The sequence below is a fragment of the Crinia signifera genome, chromosome 5 (genome assembly GCF_055691185.1).
Source record: "Crinia signifera chromosome 5, ASM5569118v1, whole genome shotgun sequence".
NCBI lineage: Eukaryota > Metazoa > Chordata > Amphibia > Anura > Myobatrachidae > Crinia > Crinia signifera.
Window position 1 is genome coordinate 193,520,300 of NC_139221.1, and position 23,798 is coordinate 193,544,097.

At 42.7% G+C, this 23,798-nt stretch overlaps 1 protein-coding gene across 2 annotated transcripts in view; it reads right to left on the minus strand.

The window, feature by feature from the left end:
• GALNT4 (polypeptide N-acetylgalactosaminyltransferase 4) overlaps positions 1-23,798 on the minus strand; it is a 145,009-nt gene that overhangs the window by 55,621 nt on the left and 65,590 nt on the right. For both annotated transcript variants that reach the window (XM_083188374.1, XM_083188373.1), the window contains exon 5: positions 12,718-12,903. In XM_083188374.1, coding sequence (XP_083044500.1) covers positions 12,718-12,903 — 186 coding nt within the window. The remainder of the gene's footprint in view (positions 1-12,717; positions 12,904-23,798) is intronic.

Below are 23,798 nucleotides of genomic sequence, written 5' to 3' on the forward strand. Positions count from 1 at the left end.
CAAAGATAAAGTAATTGTTATCCAGTGCCAAGTGTAACAGTCTTGTAAAGAAAGGGATAGGGGGGCCTTTGTAATGTTCAGAGGACTCAAGTAAAGTACATACCGCGTCAGTGCCTCATGTTGTGGGAATGTTCGTATACAGGCTTGTAACATCAGCCGTGCAAACAAAGCATTCATCAGGTATATCCCCCAGGGCATTCAGTTTGTTCAGGAAAGTGATTGTATCTTTCAAATAGGTACCTTGCATCTGTACTACCGGCTCTAGATAATAGTCCAAGTACTTAGCGACATCATAGAAAAGAGAGTTCCTTGCAGATACTATCGGTCTGCCAGGCGGATTGCGATAGTCTTTGTGCAAATTAGGGATAGTATAAAACACGGGAATTTGGGATTTGGTTTGAGTAGTGCCAAGGCAGTGTCTTTGGTGATCCAATCTTTGGAAACTGCCTCCTTCAATAAGTCATCAAGTTGTGTTGCGAAAGCCAATGTATGGTCTCTTGCAAGTTGTGTATACACATTGGTATCCCCAAGTTGTCGCATCGCTTCATTCCTATAGTCCGATATGTCCTGTATCACCAGGGCACCACCCTTATCGGCTGGTCTAATTATTATATCCTGGTATGCGGCTAGTTACTGCAGCGCCAGATATTCCGATCTCGTGAGGTTGTTACTACTCGGTGAAGACTCTTTATAGTTTTTTATTTCTTCAGTGATGAGGTTAACATAATATTTGATTGCAGGGTTATTTGATGCCGGATCAAAGCTACTTTTTTTACGTACAGGTTCTGTCAGCCCAGTGTAATTTTCATTGGCCGAGGCGTTGAAGAATTCTTTTAATCGGAGTTGTCTCGCAAACAGATTGGTCTGAACCAGTGCTTTAAATTCATGGTGTCTATTCATAGGGACAAAGCTAAGTCCCTTGCTGAGTACCGCCATCTCGTCTTGGGTGCACATTTATTTCTTGCTTGCTTTCCGCTTTACTTTGTCTCTCGCACTGTTTGCCTCTACGTGTCCTGGACCTTTTATTTGCACCCTTGTACATACTCCTAAAGGGAGCTGACCTGAGGATGTACCCGGTGCTGTGTCTTGCTCGCTGCTAGATGATATCCCTCCACTAGATTGGTCAGTCTCTAGTGGGAATCTGACACTGCGTCTGTTATATCTTTGTCGTCCCGGGTTTGGGAAACTTTTTGTGTTGTTGACCCAAGAGTATACTCTGTTCTCTTGATAGTCTTTAGTCACTTTTTTAAATTTATCAGTCTTGAACCTAATTAGGTCCTGTTTATATTTGTCAATTTGCGTTTGCAATTTGTTCATCCAATCTCCCGCAGGGTCGGTCATGAATACTGTGGCTGTTTCTTTTTCCAAATCTATGATTTTCTCCTTCACTGCTTGTAATTCCCTTTGAGACTAATCAATCACCAGAAGTATGAGATCAAAGAATGCCTTATTCAAGACAGCTGCCATTTTCTGCAAAATTCAGGATTGTATCTTCCGATTGTAGGAATGTTGTGTATCCTGAATCCTCTCGGGATCTTTTTATCCCGAAAGTAGTCGGACAGTGATACACCATGCAGGTAGAAGCCCGTCTCCTCCTTTTTTAGTTTGAGGCGTTTGAAAAATTGTTGCTCAGCAGTATCATTGTGAAAAAGCTTGCAAAGGAAATGTACTCATTTAAACCCCTCGGAGAGATCGTATTTAAACATGAAATCCATTTGGTTTCCCTTTGTAGTAGTAATACGATCTCTCCGAGGGGATTAAATGAGTACATTTCCTTTGCAAGCTTTTTGTAATTGTAACCAATAAGTGGCATGGGATAGCTTAAATCTACTCATATGGTAGTTTGTTACTTTCAGCAAATAACGCAAATGTACGTATCAAATGTATGGGTACTTATGTAATATCTGGGCTCCCGTTTTTATTATGAGACCGCATGCGCTCGCCACGCTTCGGGCACGGTGGCTCGCTGCGCTCGCCACACTATATAAAATCAACTCCGTGCGTAGTTGGATAGTAGGGGTATGAAAAAATGGGGTGCATTTAACATGGGAGCCCAGATAATACATAAGTACCAATGTATGCAATAAATTTTTACAATGAAAATACCGTACAATGTAACATATAATGTATCTGCTTTGACTGCTATATTTTGCACATATATATGTATATATATATATATATTTATTGTATATATATATTTATTGTATATATATATTTATTGTATATATATATTTATTGTATATATATATATTTATTGTATATATATATATATATATATATATATATATATATATATATATATATATATATATATATATATATATATATATATATATATATATATATAAACTGCTTATCATTTTAACACTTTCATTTGTACAAAGCATGTAAATATATTGATGGACCGGGGGAGAGGCGGCTCACCTCTGATGATGTCATTACATTGGGCGGGTTCATACACGTGGATTCACTATGTCTGTACCTATATAAATAATGTATTGCACTATACCTGTATTCCTGACAGTTGAAATAAATCGAAACGTGGAATTAAAAAATATATTTAGAAATGTTCTTTTAAAAATATGAAAGATTTATTTTGAAAGAATATATAAAAAATACTTCTACAATAAAACAAAATGGACAATAAATATACGAATAGAATGAGGTAAAATTGCTTAACTTAAGGATGTAGTTGGAGGCTAGAATCACCTTTTTTTTTATGAGCAATTTACCACTGCTCCCTTTCTTAAAGACCGGCTGACACCCAGGGAACATTGTTTATTTATTAACTATTCAATTGGGAAAACACAAGTGGCGCCCCTCATCCAATCTTCACAAACTATATATATATATATATATATATATATATATATATTATGGAAGTCGAGTTACACACACGCCATTTTAGGATAGTATGGCCGCCATTTTGGTTCGCAGAGTTGCGCAAATAAAGTTTCCATACCCGAGTATGTGTGACAAAGTGGACCGGAAGAGTAGCCATACTATCACACATAAATTCATAATAACACACTTACACTAAATGAAATATAGTTAAAGGTTTAGAACGCCACACATAGCTTAGTTAGCCCTGCACACATCTGTCTGTATCATGTTTAGTATCGTTTCGTTCCGTTTCTTATGCGTAGTATTCCGGTCATTGCGAATATTTCGCAATATACACGACTCGATAGTTATGGACATAATCCATATTCCAGGGACAGTTTCTGTTGAAAGTATGTAACAAAGGAATCTAGATGAAACCGGTTCTTATCACTGCTGACGCCGAAACCATCAGACAAAGGACTCTTAAAGTTCACTCCCCTGGACCTAGCCAAACCAGGTGTATCATCTTACCCCCCAATCACAGCTGACCTGACATACGACCTCTGACCAATGAGAACGGCCTTTGACCTCCCCTTTCTGACCCTATAAGATAGGCGACCCAGAGCAGCAAAAGCTCTCTTCGGCACATCTACCTTTCCCTGACTTTCCACCGGACTATAGTTCATCCCTGAACGATAGTGAGCTCTGACCGGACTGCGCTTCGCATATTTGATGAGAACGGTAACGGTTGCATTAACGGTATTTATTCTTATTGTATTGATTGGCTGATTGTGTCCTGTATCTGTTTTTCTTCCCTTAGTAGAGCCTGTATAGTATATACTTTGTTAGACTATTGTATAACTTGTTATACCTGTATTTTCTATTCCTGTAACCCCCCTTTTGTCCATTAGGGACTTAAATACAACCTCTTTATGGAGTTCTTATCTCCTTACTTCTATACTGTGGTTTGTGTCTGTTATTCGCATTTAGCGATAAAGGTATATTACGGACACTGTCCATAAAGGTATATTCGCAGATTAGAGACAAAGTACTGCGAAGGAATCTCTGATTAAGGTATTGGTTCTTGGTGTACATAATACAATAAAAGGTACGCTACGCTTTGTTCGCACGTAGTTAGGTATAAAGGGTACGTTGGTTGCGGACTTATTACGTAACCAACGCTTTTCACTTATTGTCTCTCTGGTCATATTATAACCCGTTAACAATAAACATACATACATACATACATACATACACATACAGGTTGAGTATCCCGTATCCGAATATCCGTTATCCGAATTATTCCGAAAACCATACATTCCAGAAAGTGCAAAAAAAATTTTTTTTTGCTAAAAACTCACTGGGGACATTTGTAGCAGCACTGCTGAGGACATGATATGTAACTGGCACTATATATGTACAAGAAAATGATTGCTTGACATTCAAATTCAATATCTGAGATATACACAAATTTTGTTTCATGTTTTGAAACCTTGTTTTTTGAACAAATAAAATATATTTGTGTGCATTTCATGTGTTTGATGTGTTTATACAGCATAAATGCAAGATACCTCAAAATACATAATTGAAATATTAAAATATTCCGAAATACGGAATAATCCATTATCCAAAATTCTCCTGGTCCCGAGCATTTTGGATACGGGATACTCAACCTGTATATATATATATGTATATATGTATATATATATATATATATATATATATATATATATATATATATATATATATATATATTAGGTGATTCTTCGCGCCCTACGGGGCGCTCTTCACACCGTCGTAACTGTGCCCCCTTAATTTGTGAACGTTTGTATTGTGAGAAATATGGTTAGAATTGTATGAAAGATGGCCTGTATTGCAACTTGAGTTATAGGTGAAATGTGTTAAATAGAGAGCATATGATGTGGAAGGGGGGGTGTACTGTTTTGTTTAATTAAAAAGCGGTTACAGAGAAAGATGTACATTGATAGTGTGGATAGTACAGTGACATTTGTGGGTGTGGGGGGGGGGGCTGTATTTGCATGGTGGGTGTGTGTGTGTGCGCAATAGTATAGTAGGGTGTTTTTGAGTCAGCGGCTCCCCACTGGCGGAGGTCACGACACAGGAAAACAGGAGGCTGGGTAGTGATAGGGGTGTGTGGGAATAAGGGGGACTAAAGAGGAGGGTTGGAGATACTGTGCAGCTTCTGCCAGTGGGTGAGGGTCCAGCGTGGCAGTACAGGATGGTGGCCCTGAGTCAGTGTCTCCTCCTACTGGGTGGGAGTTAGGGTGCATGAAAGCAGGAGGCTGGGCTATGAGGCATGATAGGGGCATGTGGGCAAAACAGCGTCAGCGACTCCCCAGTGATGGAAGTTACGGTTCAGGAGAGCAGGAAGCTGGGTAGTGATAGGGGTGTGTGAGTATACGGGGGACTAAAGAGGGGCTTAGGGGTGCCGTGAATTGCGGGAGGGGCACGGGGGTGCTGTGAATCAAGGGAGGGAGGGGGCGCAGGTGTCCGCAAATCGCGGGAGAGAGCGGGGGTCCGCAAAGCACGGGAGGGGGCGTGAATCACGCGAGGGGGGGTTGCGAATTGCGGGAGGGGGGTGCGTGGGGGTGACATGAATCGTGGGAGGGGACGTGAATCGTGGAAGGGGGGGTGCGCGGGGGGTCCGCGATTTGCGGGAGGGGGGGCACGGCTCGCGATGAATCAACCTAGTTGGTTATATATTCTTGTAGAAGGATGGAAGGATGTTGCTGTCATTCAGAATGCATTTACATAAACAGTAATAGTAGCAGTAAAAGATCTGACTTAAAGCACCTACAGTAAAACAGAACAGGTGTTATATATTATACAAAGAATTGGTTGATAATGTCTAGGTTGACGTGCACATAGTTGTCACTGGGAAAAAATTGCCACAAGAAAAAATCAACACAGAAGGTCAACACATGTAAATGTTGACATAAGTGTGACACCTCATTGGTGTCCATGTCGACACATGAGAATGAATATGAAAACATTCAAAAAAAGAAAAATAAATCTTCAAAAACTCAGGTCAACCTTTTCCATTGTCGACCATAGCCGTGTCAGTGTTTTGCATGTGCCATTTAATCCTGGGGTTGCCGTGAATCACGCACGTGCGCGGGGGGGAGGAGGTGAGGGGTGTCCGTGGAGGGGTCATGGGTGGATGCCGTGAATTGCGGGAGGGGGGGGTCGCGGGGGGGGGGTGGGTGCCGCGAATCGTGGGAGGGGGGGCGCGGGGGGTTGCAGTGAGTCGTGGGGGCGGGGGGTTGCCACAATGACAGGAGGTAGGGGGGTACGGTGCCGTGAATCGCAGGAGAGGAGGGTGTCACGGGGTGGGGACGCGAATCGCGGGAGTCGCTGGGGGTGCCGCAAATTGTGGGGGGTGTGCTGCGAATTGCGGGAGGGTGAAAAAATCACAAGAAAAAATCAACACAGAAAGGTCAACACATGTAAATGTTGACATAAGTGTGGCACTTCATTGGTGTCCATGTCGACACATGAGAATGAATATGAAAACATTCAAAAAGTGAAAAATAAATCTTCAAAAGCTCATGTCAACCTTTTTCATTGTCGACCATAGCCATGTAAGTGTTGTGCATGTGCCATTTAATCGTGGGGTTGCCGTGAATGGGGGGGGAGGGGGGTGGGGGGTGTCTGCGAATTGCGTGGGGGGGGGGGTCACGGGGGGTGCAGCGAATTGCGGGAGGGGGGGGGTCGTGGGGGGTGGGTGATGCGAATTGCGGGAGGGGGGTCGTGTGGGGGGGGGGTTGCGCGAATCACGGGAGGGGGTCGCTGGGGTGCCGCAAATCGCCGGAGGGGGGGTCGTGGGGGCTGGGGTTGCGGCAAATCAACACAGAAATGTCAACACATTAAATGTTGACATAAGTGTGGCACTTCATTGGTGACCATGTCGACACATGAGAATGAATATGAAAACATTCTTAAAATGAAACATAAATATATAAGAAACTGTTAATAAATAAATAAATGGGCGCGGGGGGGTTGCAGCGAATAGCAGAAGGGGGGGACGCGGGGGGTGGGGTGCCCCGAATCGCCGGAGGGGGGGTCGTGGGGGCTGGGGTTGCGGCAAATCGTGGGGGGGTGCTGCGAATTGCGGTAGGAGGGGTTCACGGGGGCGCGCGCGAATCGTGGGAGGGGCCCCGCGAATCGCGGGAGGGGGGGGGGGCGCTCACCTGGTGTGTCTGGTGATTAGCTGCGTCTTTGCTGGGTAACATGGGGAGGCAGAGGGTGTCTGGCACTGTGCATACCTCCCAACATGACCCATGCCAGGAGGGACACAATGCTCAGCCGCTGGACTTTCTTCCTAATGTATGATTACCTCCATCTGTGTTGAACAGGTTAATTGATAGGAAAGGTGCTTCAACACAGGTGATGGCAATCATACATTAAAAGGAAAGTGCAGGAGCAGAGCAATGTGTCCCTCCTATGACTGTGGGCTCACTGGGCTGGTTCTCTGTCATGTGAGTAAGAGGCTCCACCCAGCGTTAGAGGGTCAGACACACTGAGTGACAGATGTAGCCAAATATATAAGATATATATATATATATATACATACATACATACATACATACATACATACAGGTACACCACCGATTTTCCGGCAACCGTTGGTCCGGAACCTCTTTTAATCCGGACAATTTTGATTTGTCCGGATTAAAGGAGTTTAGTGACCTTCTTTAATCCGGACAAAGCAAAATTGTAAATTGTCTGGATTAAAAGAGGTTGATGAACTCTTAATATAGAACACTTTCTGCACATGGGCGTAAGGTAACACGCAATAGGCGCAAGTGTCAGTGAGTACAGCTTCCGCTGACACTGCAAGTGACACAGGAAGCATCATGTTGTCTGAGGTCAAAGCAAGTACCACACATCGGCGGAACACACACAGCATGAGCAAGTGCCACTGGGTACAGCTTCCAAGGATCCCGCAGGTGACACAGCAGGCAGCAGTGGGGCTGATATGGCATCCAAGGTCCCAGCAAGACTTTCATTCATACTGCACTTACTGTTTATGTTTGTTCAAAATATACCTGATACCTGTTTCGCTTATACAGCACGTACACTGTAATAAACAGTTTTGCATACACTACTTTGTTTATTCTTTCATTCATTATTATGCTGTAGCATATATTTGACTATTTATTGCTTTAGAAATGTACTGAAGGTGCAAAATTAGTAAAAACTAGAAATCCTTCTGTAATCCGGCAAAATCGATAATCCGGCATGGCATTTGAACCAATCATGCCGGAAAATCGGTGGTGTACCTGTATGTATGTATGTATGTATGTATGTATGTATGTATGTATGTATGTATGTGTATATATATATATATATATATATATATATACACACATACATATATATATATATATATATATATATATATATACACACACATACATAAACATACACACACACACACACACACACACACACACACATTACACTATATACATACACACAGGTTGGTTATCCCTTATCCAGGTTTCCCATATCCGAAATATTCCGAAAACCGTAGGTTTTTCAGAATATTTTGGGGTTTTTTGTTTTTATATTTTTGTTGTACCCCTATCCCCTTATTTTTGTCCATGACAGCCATTGGAATCCTCTTCAGCGGCATCCCCGGTCCCAAGGAGGCATTGCGCGGGCGCGCTAGTAATTTCACGGCACGCCCACACAATGCATCTTTGGGACCGAGGATGCAGCTGGAGAGGATTTTTGATGGCCACCGTGGACGTTGGGGAACCATCGGGGCACCACGAGGGGATCAGGTGAATATGAAAACAAAATATTCGAAATCCGCAAAAATCCCTTAGCCTAAATGCTTGTGGTCCCGAGCATTTCATATTAGGGATACATAATTATGGATGGATAACCGGACCACACGAAAGCCTGAGCACTGGCTTGCTATACGGCATGCAGGAACATCACGGACCGGTGGGAAAGCTGGAGGTGAGACAGCTGAGAGCGTCGTAGCCCACGCCCTGTTTCATCATAAGACTTCGTCAGAGGGCGTGGCTACTACGTACACTCAGCTAAGTTAAATGGTGATGGACTTGTCAATCAAAAAACTGTTCGTAATTGGGAATTCCCATTTAAAGAAATAAGGCGGAGGGGTTCTTAATATTATATCAATTAATAGGTGGAGTATCTCTAATGCATGTATTCAATGCCGCAGCGAGCGGCCGGCGAGGGGGTTAAACAGCGAGGATTGCTGAAAACCAGCGATCCTCGCTGTTTAACCCCCGCGCCGGCCGCTCGCACTATTCAACGTTGTGGGGAAATCCTCGCCGTCACAGGACGGCGAGAATTCCCCAAAACAGCGAGACCCGCGGCTGCTGCAGAAAACTCGCAGTTTTTAGCCGCGGGTCTCACTGCTTCTGGAGCCGCATCCGCCAATTCCTCCTCGCTAAAAAAACGGAGCGAGGGGGAATTGGCGGATGCGGAGGCAGTGTTGAATGCTGTCAGGGTGAGTGGTGACAGCGAGCAGGAAGACCTGCTCGCTGTCACCACTCGCAAACAGCATTGAATACATACCAATATGAGCCTTGGTATTTATAACAAGCCTCAAGGGAACATTTGCCCTCTATCCACACAGTCATAATCGTGAGCAGTTCTGCACGTTTAAAACACATATAAAAACGATTTAATATAAACAACGTACATAATTAAATAAACAATGTGTCAAATGTGTACAAGACCACATAAAATTATGCATATACACCACCAAATGAATAATTAATTAAATTACTTAAAATGTATCCTTATAAAACACAGTAATATAAGCAGATTAATATAGGGGTACATATATCACCGGTATGTAAACTCACAGTGGTACATCACAAAACTGAAATTAACTATTTGGACATCAAAATCATCCATAACTCAGGCCATGTAACTACTACGTTATATACAAAGGAGACAGACAGGAACACGCTCCTACACCATGCGAGTTTTCAGCCACCATCAAAGGACTGCCATATTCGCAGTTTATTTGAGTATGCCGTTGCACCAGTGACCCAGTGGAAAGAGATAACAATTGAACATCATGGCCCTCAAATTCCTTGCAAGGGGTTACCCCAGAAAAGAAATTGAAAAAAGCCAAGCAGAAGGCCGCCAGGAGACCTAGGGCCGAATTACTACAGGAGAGGCAAAAACGAGCAATCTCGAAAGCGACCCCATGGGTTCAGCAATACAACTCCCGCAGCAACGACCTAGTACGGAAAGGCAAGAGACTCTGGCCCATTATAACAGCAGACCCGGATCTGAAGGCATTAAAGGACCATCGCCTCATGCCAAGCTTCGCAAGGAGTAGAAATTTACGGGACTGGCTCATGAAGACCGACGTCACGAATTTAGGTGTAACTTCCAAGACACACTTCTTGTCAAAAAAGAAAGGATGTAGCAAATGTTTAGGCTGCACCACATGCAGGTTTATGCTGACAGGAGATACCATCACACACCCGCATACAGGAAAGAAATTTCGCATTGACAAGGCCCTCACATGTATCTCCAAATTTGTTGTGTAAGCCAAATGTGGCTTATGTTACGTGGGCAAAACGGAGCGGCAGTTCAAGGAGAGGATGGCCCGACATCGGACGGCCATCAGGGCAGCATTGGCTAGTGGCACAAGTGAGCAGCCAGTAGCTCGCCACTTTGCACAACAACAGCACGGAGTGGCGACCATATGCTATAAGATCATTGACCAGGTCCCCCTGTCCCCTAGAGGTGGTAACAGAGGGAAAGCTTTATTACAGCTTGAGGCTAAGTGGATCTTCCGCATGGACACCGTACAGCCAATGGGGCTGAATGAATCACTATGGCTTGGCTGTTTTCTTTGAATACAGCACACGTAAAAAGAGGTGTCCATAGTGACATTAAATAGTATAGGAACTTTGTGCATGATGTTTATGTTCATATGGCATTTAATTTGTAAGGCATATATGCCATAAAAAGGGCCCATTTTAAAATAAAAAGAAAAACAAAATGATTTGGGCACATAGGTATTATCACCTCAAAATGGATGAAGTTAGATCTAACACATTAAACCCTGAAAACATAGGCAGAGTAATTATGCACGGCCATAGAGGGCAAAGAGTTAAGTCGTTAAGCAAATCGATAATACATCACCAGTGTTCAAACTGGGGCACCAAGTAGGAATATCAGACCTATGGTGACCACCCATTTAACCCTAGATTGGTGCTCCGACCTTGTGAGTGCATTTTTAAAATTTTCTTTAATTGAAGGTACACATAGGGAGCAACTGTGAGCACCAGCATTCACGCATCCCCAATGACTGGGGTATGACACAGAAATGCAGCTAACGAATGCTGCATCAGAAAACATACACAGCACCTGACTTAAGCACACATCCTTAGAAGTCGGTTCACATTTTGTCAGTATTTGTATTTACATGTAGGAGTTAAATGTTTGATTTGTTTCACTCCGTTACCTAGGTGACGGAGGCCCCGACACACAGAGCGGCTCAGCTGACCCCCGCACTTCCTCTGACGTCACCAGTCGGGTGAGAGTGGACGGGAGACGGAGCGGACCGGGAGGTAGTATGCTGCACGGAGGAGGAGGCGCCACATGTTAAGGTATTTAAGCACTGTATGAATTTGTTTGCACAATCTTGTTGTTTTTCTGGCTTGAGAAAGGGGTGCAGCCCCGAAACGTTGCCATCACCTGCACTATTAAAACCTAAGTTTTTGAATTCACCGTTCTTTGTTATATATCAAAGCAGGGTCCGGCACAGCCTCCTAGATGAAAGAAATCACTTGGGTGCCTCCAACAGGGAAGTTCCAGGGGCCACCACTGCTTATACTTGAGTCAATGATTTTTCCCAGGTTTTTGGGGTAAAATTAGGTGTCTCGGCTTATACTCCAGTATATACGGTATATTCAGCATTCTTCCTTTACATATAAAATTATATTTGTGTATTGATAGTCTTTTATAGAAGTGATATATTTATTATTTATTAACAGTTTCTTATATAGTGCACACATATTCCGCAGCGCTTTACACACAATATTTGAACATTTACATCAGTCCCTGCCCCAGTGGAGCTTACAATCTATATTACCTACCACATGTACACAGATATTCTAGGGTTAATTTGTTGGGAGCCAATTAGCCTTCCAGTAGTATATTTTCGGATTGTTGGAGGAAACTGGAGTACTCAGAGGAAACCCACGCAAGTACAGGGAGACTATACAAACTCACAGTTAGAGCCATGGAGGGAATCAAACCCATGACTAGGGTGGCCAATCCCAGGATCGGGGGGATCCCGGGATTTGGCCCCCAAAACGACGGGATTTTAATCCCGGGATTGGGGGATTAGACTGTGCATGCGCAGTCTAATTCCGGGCAGCGTCTGAGCACTCGGCATACTCTTTCTGACAAAATATTTCTTAGATGGACAAAACCATGTGCACTGCAGGTGAGGCAGGTGTAAAACCCCACCCAAATCTAATTATCTCTGCACAAGTAACACCTGCCTCACCTGCAGTGCACATGGTTTTGTCCATCTAAGAAATATTTTGTCAGAAATAGAATAAGGGCCACAGTTCCTGCTGGAGCTTGCACAAAAATACCCCTGCCTACCCATGACCTCAGTGATGTGAGGCAGTAATGCTAACCATTACACCATCCGTACTGCCCAGGATGGTGTAATGTAGGAAACTTACTTTCTATCATTAAAGAGCCTAAAATATCCGCACCAGACCATATTTTCAGGGAAATAAACCATATTAGGTGTATATACAGAGTTTGTTATGAAAAAAATAATTTTAAAATGGTTACAAATTACTTTTTTTTTTTATTAGTGCATAAACAATGCTGGCACATTTATATTACCTTAAAGGATCTATCCTAGACTTCCTTCTTTGACGCTCCTTTTCTGGTACAGCATGCCACTGAAACGTCAACCGCCAATCAAATCCACCAATCATGGGTTCGCCAGTCTGCATATAAAACTCAAATGTGTTCCAGTCAACTGTGTCAATTACTGGACAGACAACTGCAGTTTCATTCTCCCCAATCCTGCAAAGATCATCAATAACATTATTATTATTTATACATAAATAATACATACAGTATGTCTTCTCAGCATCTTCCTTGAGTTCCTTTTTTCTGAGTGCCTCCTAACATTTGGGCATACAATCTATATTCCCTAACACATGTACATGCACACAGACATTCTAGGGTTAATTTTGTAAGGAGCAAATTAACTTACCAGTATATTTTTGGATTGTGGGAGGAAACCAGAGCACACAAAGTAAACCCAAGCAAGTACAGGGAGAATATACAAACTCCGCACAATTAGGGCAATGGTGGTAATCGATCTCATGAAATCAGTGCTGTGAGGCAGTAATGCTAACCATTACACCATCCGTACTGCCCAATATATACGATAGATATATAGCTAGCTAGCTCAGGTGGACCGGCACTGCACTCTAATAAACTAGAAATCCCTGATGCCTTCACAAATAAAAAGTACATACTGTATGTTACCAGGAGGTGTGGCTCTCTGTTTAAATAATTCATGCTGTATTACAAAATACATGCTTATCACACCAAAAGGTCTAAATGATACTTTATCTCTCGCCATGTTCTAATTTTGTATAGAATACGTTTTGGTGTGTTCTGTTTTAATACAGTGTTGCTCTGTGAATTAGTCTTTGTATATTATTCCCTGTTATACCTTTTGTACATGGAGTCTGTATATAAGATGTTCCATGTAAACAAATACTGGTGGTGTTTTTGTGTTGCTATGGTTTTTTAGATCACTGTAGTCATGTGCATCGTGGCTCTCCAAAGTGATGTCATTGTATAGCGCCGGCTGGCACTGACTGAAGGTGTACATGCGTGTGTGTGGGGCTATAAGGTTAGGATGTTTTTGATATTATGTTTGTAATCTGATGAGATTGAAATGCAAAAAAAAAGAAACTGAGTGCCGCGCCGCCCCCCCCCCCCCCCCCCCCCCCCATGGTAACATTATATATATACACACACACATATAGAATGTCTGTGTGTGTACATGTAGTAGGGAATATAGATTGTAAGCTCCACTGGGGCAGGGACCGATGTGAATGTTCAAATATTCTCTGTAAAGCGCTGCAGAATATGTATGCGCTATATAAGAAACTTAATAAATAAATAAGTGTATATATATATATATATATATATATATATATATATATATATATATATATATATATATATATATATATATATATATATATATATATATATATATATATATATATATATATATATATATATATATATATATATAGTACTTGTTTCCTAGCACGGCCACACATATAGTACTTGTTTCCTAGCACGGCCACACCGATCTTGATCTGGGGCATCGCAGGTAAAAAAAATTCGTCGGTCGCATCGCATGCGGGCTAAAAAAATCACATGCGATGCGACCAACGCGATTTCCCATAGGGAACAATGTAAAATGCCTCAATTTACCAAAATCAACATAGGGAACAATGTTAAATGGGCCAGAGAGCCCAAAAAACCCCCCTGACCAGTGAAATGGCCCCCCAAAACTAGTTAACGCCACCCCACGATCAACGTGAACCCGAAGCGTGGCGAGCGCAGCGAGCCCGCGAGGGGCGGCGGTACGCGTCCTCCGACCTTTTCATACCCCCACTATCCACGTCGGCGTGGAGTTGAGAATAGATTAGTGTGGCGAGCGCAGCGAGCCACCGAGCCCGAAGCGTGGCGAGCCCAGCGAGGGGACGCGGATACCTTCACAGGTAAACGCGTCCCTTCGCGGGCTTCACAGGTATCCGCGTCCCCTCGCAGGGCTCGCTGCCCTCGCCACACTAATCTATTCTCAACTCCACGCCGACGTGGATAGTGGGGGTATGAAAAGGTCGGAGGACGCGCAACGCTGCGCTCGCCACGCATCGGGTTCACGTTGATCGTGGGGTGGCGTTAACTCGTTTTGGGGGGCCATTTCACTGGTCAGGGGGGTTTTTTGGGCTCTCTGGCCCATTTAACATTGTTCCCTATGTTGATTTTGGTAAATTGAGGCATTTTACATTGTTCCCTATGGGAAATCGCGGGCATCGCGTCGGTACCATCTTATGCTTTTTTTGGCCGCATGCGATGCGACCGACGCGATTTTGACTTTTTCAATACATTTCAATGGGAAATCGCGGGCATCGCGTCCCCCCGATACATACATACATACACACACACACTATCCACCTTTAGTCGGCACTCGACCCAAAACAAAATAAATGCAGGTGCCAATCTCCAAAGACAAACATGCAGAGTCCAGAGGGAGGGAGTCACTAAAAAAAAAAAAAAACAAGATCACAATCTCTTGCAAAATAACATGTGTATTCAAGCGTCGAGCGCTTTCGGGGTTTCCCCCTTCTCCTGTGTATTTGCCCTGAAGAAGGGAGAAACCCCAAAAGCGCTCGGCGCTTGAATACACATGTTATTTTGCAAGAGAATGTGATCTTGTTTTTTTTGAGTGCCTCCCTCCCTCTGGACTATATATATATATATATTCTGTTGCGCTTTACAATGGTAGACAGTGATAAAACAAACTGGGTAATGACAGACAGACTTGGAGGTTAGAGGGCCCTGCTGTAAGCTTACAATCTATAGGGATATAGGAGGGAAACACAAGGACAGGCATCAGTATTAGCATAGCAGTCCCACCAAGTTACAAGTCCAGAAGGGAAGCTATAAGTGCCACAGAGGGTTATGCATGTACAACTTAAATGTGATAGGCTTGCCTGAAGAGGTGAGTTTTCAGGGAACACTTGAAAGTTTGGAGGCAAGTGGAGAGTCTTATTGTGCGTGGAAGGGCATTCCATAGGATGGGAGCAGCCTGATGAAAGTCCTGTAATAGTGAATGGGAGCTAGTAATCCGTGCAGAAGAGAGACGCAGTTCATGTGCAGAGTGGAGTGGTCGAGATGGGAGATATTTTGTGATAAGAGATATAAGCTGGTGTAGTATGGTTAATAGCTTTATATGCGAGTAGAAGTGTTTTATATTCAATACTGTAAGATACAGGCAACCAATGAAGGGACTGGCAGAGCGGATCAGACGATGATCGTCTTGCAAGGAAGATCAGCCTAGCAGCAGCATTTAAAATGGATTGCAGTGGCGAGAGTCTGTTCTTGGGAAGACCACTTAGGATAAGAGATTTGGTAGTGTCTTGTGTGAGATAGGGTTGTATTTTGGATATGTTTTTTAGATGCATGTAACAGGATTTGGAGACAGATTGAATGTGGGGAAGGACAGTTCAGAGTCGAGGATGACCCCTAAGCAACGAGCTCGTGGGGTAGGGTGGATTGTCGAGTTGTCAACAGCGATGGAGATGTCAGGATGGTAACTGTTCTTAGTTGGTGGGAACATAATTAATTCCGTTTTGGAAATATTAAATTTGAGTTGGCGAGAAGACATCCAAGATGAGAAGGCATATGATTCCACTAATAATTATTGTGGAATCTCATCGGTGATTACCATTCACATCCAAAAGTTTTCGCCTTTTTAAATTGTATATATTGTAATTGTTGTGTACATTGTTATGGATTTAATGAATTTTTAGTTCATATCACTTTGTATATTTATTCATCTGGGATTAACTAATGCCTCATAGGGTTTAACAAAATCCATAAATCTGAGAGCATTGAATACCCCAGTTGATAGAGTTTATTATTCACTTAATTAATTACACACCTATTTAATTGATTTATTAAATAATTTATTAAATTGTTATATTTGTATGTAAGTTGCTTATACAGAGAACTAAAATGTATTTGTCACATAATAGTGGTCAAGGGTCTTGTTAAATTTTTGCTGGAATTTGTCCCCAGCCAAAAGCAGATGTATGATCTAAGATTTTAAAGCATATCCAATAAAAATGTATAAGTATTTTTTAATAAGTTACAAGAAGTGCCCCAACAAAGAGAGCTATCTTTTCTCTACTTTATTTTTACGTTTGCATTCAACTAAGTTATTTGCTTGGGAGACATTAATGCCCGAGTAATTATTTGCATATGTTGGTTTAACATTCATGTGATTAGATAAGAAGTCAGTGCGAGGTACCTTTTTCCCTTTTCCCATCCAAAAAGCTTTCCTATTAAGCAAACCTGTTTTCAGCTGTGCTAACATAATAATTGCACAATAGTTTGTAAGGGTTTACTAATCACACAAAGTACCATTAGAACACTGGAGTGAGGGTTGCAGGAAATGGGCCTCTATACACCTATGTAGATATTTCTATAAAAACCAGGCGTTTGCAGTATATATATATATATATATATATATATATATATATATATATATATATATATATATATATACACACACACACACACACACACACACACACACACAGGTTGAGTATCCCGTATCCGAGTATCCGTTATCCGAATTATTCCGAAAACCATACATTCCAGAAAGCGACAAATTTTTTTTTTTTTTTTGCTAAAAACTCACTGGGGACATTTGTAACAGCACTACTGGTGACATGATATGTAACTGGCACTATATATGTGCAAGTAAATGATTGCGTGGCATTCAAATTCAATATCTGAGATAGTACACAAATTTTGTTTCATGTTTTAAAACCTTGTTTTTTGAACAAATAAAATATATTTGTGTGTATTTTACGTGGTAATAAAATATATTTGGGTGTATTTTATGTGTTTATACAGCATACATGCAACATACTTCAAAATACATAATTGAAATATTAAAATATTCCGAAATACGGAATAATCCGTTATCCAAAATTCTCCTGGTCCCGAGCATTTTGGATACGGGATACTATATATATATATATATATATATATATATATATATATATATATATATATATATATATATATATATATATATATATATATATATATATATATATATTTTGGAGCAGGTTGGCACACACTTACAAACAATCCAATGCCTGGGGTCGCCTTTCAGTGGTCCCACGTGGAGGTCACATAAACAGACAAAAGAATAGGAATGGCACTCACCAGGGCTTTTTTATAATCCAATCAGGATATTTATTCCATCACTTCAGTAGAAACATATAGATCAGGTCGACGTTTCAGCCACAGAACGTGGCCTTACTCATGACCACATCACACACAAAATTTTGCAGTTTAGTGTCACATTTAATGCTGAACAGCAACCTATCAGGTGCAGCCTTTGTTTCTCTTACGACTTCTTTATTAAATAAGGCTCTTGCCCTGGTAAGGCACTTATCAATTGACGACTTAACGTAGCCACGTTCCAGAAATCTCTGCTTGATTTCATCAATCTGTACAACTGCCAGATCCTCTTCAGAGTTGTTTCTTAAAACACGCATAAATTGCGATACGGGTTGCACTATCGGTTGGCCATCGATGGTGACACTGTATATATCTTTCCTGTGGGTTTATTTATATGTTTTGTGTTTTTAATGTTAACAGGAACCCCCTCTGGTCCCCGATGGGAGACCACCATAAAGTCACCTGAACGATCAGTTAATATGTAGATAATTAGTCCTTTGAATAATATTTCATGATAACTATTTGGAACGCATTGACACACCTCCTTAACGGCAGATGGAGCGCATATGACGTGCTCCAGGAAGTGTGTGTTTCCGGGGTCATATGACCGGAGCTTGCTGAGCAAGCCAGGTCTGTGTATATGATAGCCCCGGAGGGTGGAACGCATGATGACGCGTTTCCGCCCCGTGGACCGCATCCAGGAAGCGAGGAACCCAGAAGAGACGCCCGGACCTCGTGGATGTGATATGGCGGTGGGCCGGTAAGTTACATCGCGGTAGCGATGTTAAACCAGTTACTTGTATGTTGTTAAGTGATTATGACATTGCAATGAATATTTGGATTTTCAGTCCTGATTGGTCGGTTGACTGATGGGTGGTGCCCAGGTGGGAATAAGATGTGGTCCTGTGGATAGGGATTTGTCTGTCTGTGTGATGTGGTCATGAGTAAGGCCACGTTCTGTGGCCGAAACGTCGACCTGATCTATATGTTTCTACTGAAGTGATGGAATAAATATCCTGATTGGATCGATCTCCCTCTCTCCCTCTCTCCCTCTCTCTCTCGTGGCACTCCAGAGATTTTCAAGATAGCGATTTAATCCAGCAATAACACCAACGTTTCAATGCCTACTTGGGCATTTTCATCAAGGCTTTTTCAGTAAGCCTTGATGAAAATACCCAAGTAGGCATTGAAACGTTGGTGTTATTGCTGGATTAAATCGCTATCTTGAAAATCTCTGGAGTGCCACGCTGTATTCTTTTGGCTACCTATCCATTTTTGGAGGCACCTGAGTGTAATTTGTGTTTGGAGGATTGGGTCAAAGAGGGCACTCACCAATCGTTGAATAAACGTGAAAAATGACACGGCTCACTGCCCCACCTTGAAAAAGCTGCAGGACCTTGGGTATTGGTACACCCCAAACTGCTGCCATCATACACCCATTTCACCCATACAGGTGCTTTCATTACAGAGCAGAAATAAAACCTGACTGGGCGACAGCGACTAGAGGATCGTCAGAGAGGCACAAACACTTGCTGTGGAGGAACGCCACCTCTCTAATTTGCCACAAAATCGAGATCCTACAAGTCCCCCCAGGCTCACTTATCACTTTGTGGAAAAGCTGGATAAAAACCCTGTGGAGAAAAGCACAACGAACATACATCCAGGACCCCCGTATATACACACCTATAAAAAGGTCTCACAAATACCTTTTGGGCCCAAAAAGGAACAGGACATACCTGAGAATAAGGTGACCTCTTTAAATATTCTAATAACACGTGTATGCATGACTGCAGCAATTTTTTCAATTACATTTTTTTAATAATTTTTTCATGTTACTTTCATGATTTTACTTGAGCTTCTTTTAAGCTAATTTAATTGGGTCTTAAATGTACTGTTGTGCAATAAATGTTCTTTTAAATTTTAAATTTCAAATTGTATACCTGCAATTCGTGTGTAGCGCAACCATCCCTCGCTTAAATTCTGATTACTTTTAGGGGTTTGACACCCCCTTTTCCACCAGTTGCAGCTTGGTACAGCAGACTGACACAGGCGCCCTTTTTAGATACCCAGGTATCTGTCCCCCTCTTTGTTGTTCTGGTCAGATCCTAGGATCACATACATTACCACTGTTTGTACCCAGGATATGAAGAAGAGATCCATTTAAGTATTGCTCCATTTCTTCTGTTATTTGCTTCTGTTCTTTATATGTATACATAAATCTTGTCAATTACAACCCTTTTGTTGTTGTAAAACATAAATTTAGGAATGTTGCGCCACACCAAACATTATCTGTTGTTGAATTGTTCTCTTGCGAGGTGGTGTAGCCCCCTTTTTATGTTATAGTGGGCAGCACCTTCCTAATTAATTGCGCTCTAATTTCTACAACCCACCTTGTTTTTTTATGTTGCCAATCTTAGCAAAGTCGCTTAGAAAGTGCCTTAATATCGGCATGTATGTAGGCCCCAAAAGTGTGGAGTGTGGCAAGGATGTTGCAGTATCCCTCCAGAGGTCTTTCATACAATAAATCATACAATGAATATACAAGTGCAACTGCAGTCTAATGCTGGGTGTACACCTAAAGATTTCTGTCCTATCTGCCTGTGGGGAACAAAATCTGTCAATATACTGTATATCGGAGCAAATTACAAATAACCATATGCTTCCAAATGCAAAACAAATAAAATTGTTTGAATAAATTTGTTAAATCAAACGGCTTTAACCAATTAGTATGAATGACCATTGTCTGTTTTCCAATGTTTGTGAGCAGATGTTCAGTTCTACCACTATGTATTTAGTGTCATATTCAGATATTGGTCACATACAGTATGTTCCTCAGTCTCCCAGGTAGGTTTGTGCTGCAGCACTGTGGCATGGTCGACGAGCCTTAGGTCAACACATGAAAAAGGTCGACATGGTTTTAGGACGACAGGGTCACTAGGTTAACACAAGCATTAGGTCGTTATTGGGAAGGTCGACAGTCAAAATGTCAACATGTTAACAGTTGACATGGACACCGAAAAAGTGCACCGCGTTCCCTCACATGGCTTGATATGCTTGCAATGCTTCAGGCTCGGCACATTATAATATTCTCTCTCCACGCCCTGGATGGTAGGGCATGAAATACCACCTGTCGGCACAGGACAGGAAGCTAGCAGACATATGCCGCTTTCTGAGTTTGTGAAAGCACAGGTGTGCCAGGGCGGTTTTTGGGCGGGTCTCTGATGTCAGTGATGACCATTTCATGCCTTGTTCTTCATTAGATTAGTGGAAGCCCTAGATTTACTCAGATTTGGTTTTTTTTTGAGAATGGAATTGCAATGCATTCACAATTTGCAAGGGTCAAGTATTCTTTCTTTTTGGGTGGAGACTTTTTGATCACAGGCAACTGATTTCTCTTTATTTAGCGATCCATGCCGAATAAGGCTCCAATAACGATTGTCTGGGATTCTTTAAAAGGTTTTCCTTCGTTGGACTTTTATACAAAGAGTGGCTGAGTTAAAAATTGTATTATAGGCAGTTAGAAAATAAATTAGAGACTGACTGTAGACAAATAATGCCCCAGTACTTGGCTGATAAATTGGATTATTCTCGTATATGGTGGTGAGCAGTTCAAGATGACTGGTGTGCACACCTCTTTGAAAACATTAGCCCTAAAACTGCTATTTCAATCTCATAGATTGTACATGGATGCGAACAAGGAGTTCAATGGTTCATCTGGCCCATGCTAAGAGACCATCAGCAACTTCAAAAGGACTGTTTCCCCTCTTCCATGTCAGAAGCTATTATTATCATTCTGACACGCCGTCAAATTGAGACGAGATAGGTCCAGGTGTACAAACGGTCCTTGCCTTAGCAAGTCCTGCCAAAGAGGAAGACACCAATATTCCATCGACAATCTCAGTATGTCGGAAGTACCACGACCTCCTGGGCCAGTCCGGTGCAATCAGAATAGCCTGCACCTTCTGGGACTTTACTCACTTCAGTCCCCATGGAATCACTGGAAAAGGGGGGAACACATACCAGGCTGAAATGCCATGGAACGGTCATGGCATCCACTGCCCAAGCTGTCGGGTCCCTTGTCTGAGAACAAAACCTTGGCACCTCACAGTTGTTCCTCGACGCCATCAGGTCCGCCCCAGGGAGCCTCCAGCGATCCACAATCTCCTGGAAAACCTCCTGATGAAGTACCCATTCTCCCTCCAGCAGATCCGCCCTGCTGAGGAAATCCACTTCCACATTCCGGATCCCCGGAATGAACACAGCCGATAGGACAGGAATATTGATCTCTGCCCAGCTGAAAATCTGCGAGACTTCTTGCATTGCCATTTTGCTGCGAGTCCCGCCCTGATGATTCAGATAAGCCATAGTCGTGGCATTGTCTGACTGCACACGTAGAGGCAACCCCTTCCGAAGATCCTCCGCCTGCAGAAGGGTGTTCCAAACTGCCTGGAGCTCCAATATATTGATCGGCAGCCTGGATTCCTTCCTGGACCAGAGACCCTGCAACCATAGAAGAACCGTGAAGGGCTACCGCCCCCCAACCCCTGAGACTGGCATCGGTTGTGACCACCAGCCAATGCTATGAGCAAAGGGAATGCACCAGCTGCAAAGTCTCTGTGTCTGTCCACCAGATCATGGATTCTCTTGACTCCTGAGACAGAACCAACTGTTCCTGTTTCATAGTCTTTGCATTCCCTGACCAACATGATAGGATGTTCCACTGAAAAATTCTCGAGTGAAACCCGGCAAACTGAAGTGTCTCAAAGTTTGCCACCATCTTGCCGAGTAATTTCACTCCCTGCCAAACTGTAGGGGCAGGAGCTTGTAAAATCATCAACACCAGCTGACGAATGTCCACTGCCTTGGATTCTGGCAGAAACACCCTGTGAAGGTGGGTGTCAAAGATCACCCCCAGAAACTGCAGTCTTTGCGTTGGTGTCAAATGAGACTTGGGAAGGTTTAACACCCACCCTTGGTCTTGTAAAAACTGCATCGCAAAGTTCAGATGTTCCTGAAGCGCACTTTTCCGCAGCCATGATAGCCATCACTTTTGTAAAGTCCCTCGGGGCCGTAGCCAGACCAAAGGGAAGAGCTTGGAATTGCAAAGGAGTCTCCCCTATTGCAAAGTGGAGTAAGGACTGATGTTCCTTGCAAATGGGTACATGTAGGTAAGCATTCTGTATATCCACAGATGCTAGAATTCTCCCGGCTCTATGCTTAATAGCACTGAACGTAGAGACTCCATGCGAAAGTGATCCACCTATAGATGAAGATTTAAAGATTTTAAATTTAGAATAGGTCTGAAAGACCCGTCTGGTTTTGGGACTAAGAAAAGGATTGAATAAAACCCCTTCTTTCTTTCCTCCTGTGGTACTGGGACCACTAGCCCTTTTTATTTGAGCGACAATGCTGCCCCCATGAGGGCAGTCCGCATACTGGTGGCCCACGGTAAATGTGTAGGGAGAAATCTCCTTGGGATCCCCTGAGATGTATCTGGTAACCCTTGGAAACAATTGAATAAACCCAAGGATCCATGGTGGGATTTTTCCACCTGTCCAAAAACTGCAAGATGCGACCCCCCACTCAGCCCAGAACGGGGAGTCTCCACCCTGTCATGCAGAGGACTTATCCTCTCCTTTTGACACATGCTTCTTTGTAAAGGCCCCGAACCGGGATTTGGGCTGGGAACCTACCTCTTCCTGCCTGTCCTCTGGTGGACGCTCCGCCCCGAAAGGAGGAGCGAAAGGAAGGTTTAAAAACTCCAAATTTAGATACTGAAGTCTTAGGTGTAGTGGGAAGAAATGTACTCATCCCTCCTGTAGCCTGTTTTATAATGGCTTTCAGCTCTGCCCCAAAAAAGCAACTCACCTTTAAAAGGTAAAGTTTCAAGCGTCTTCTTGGAC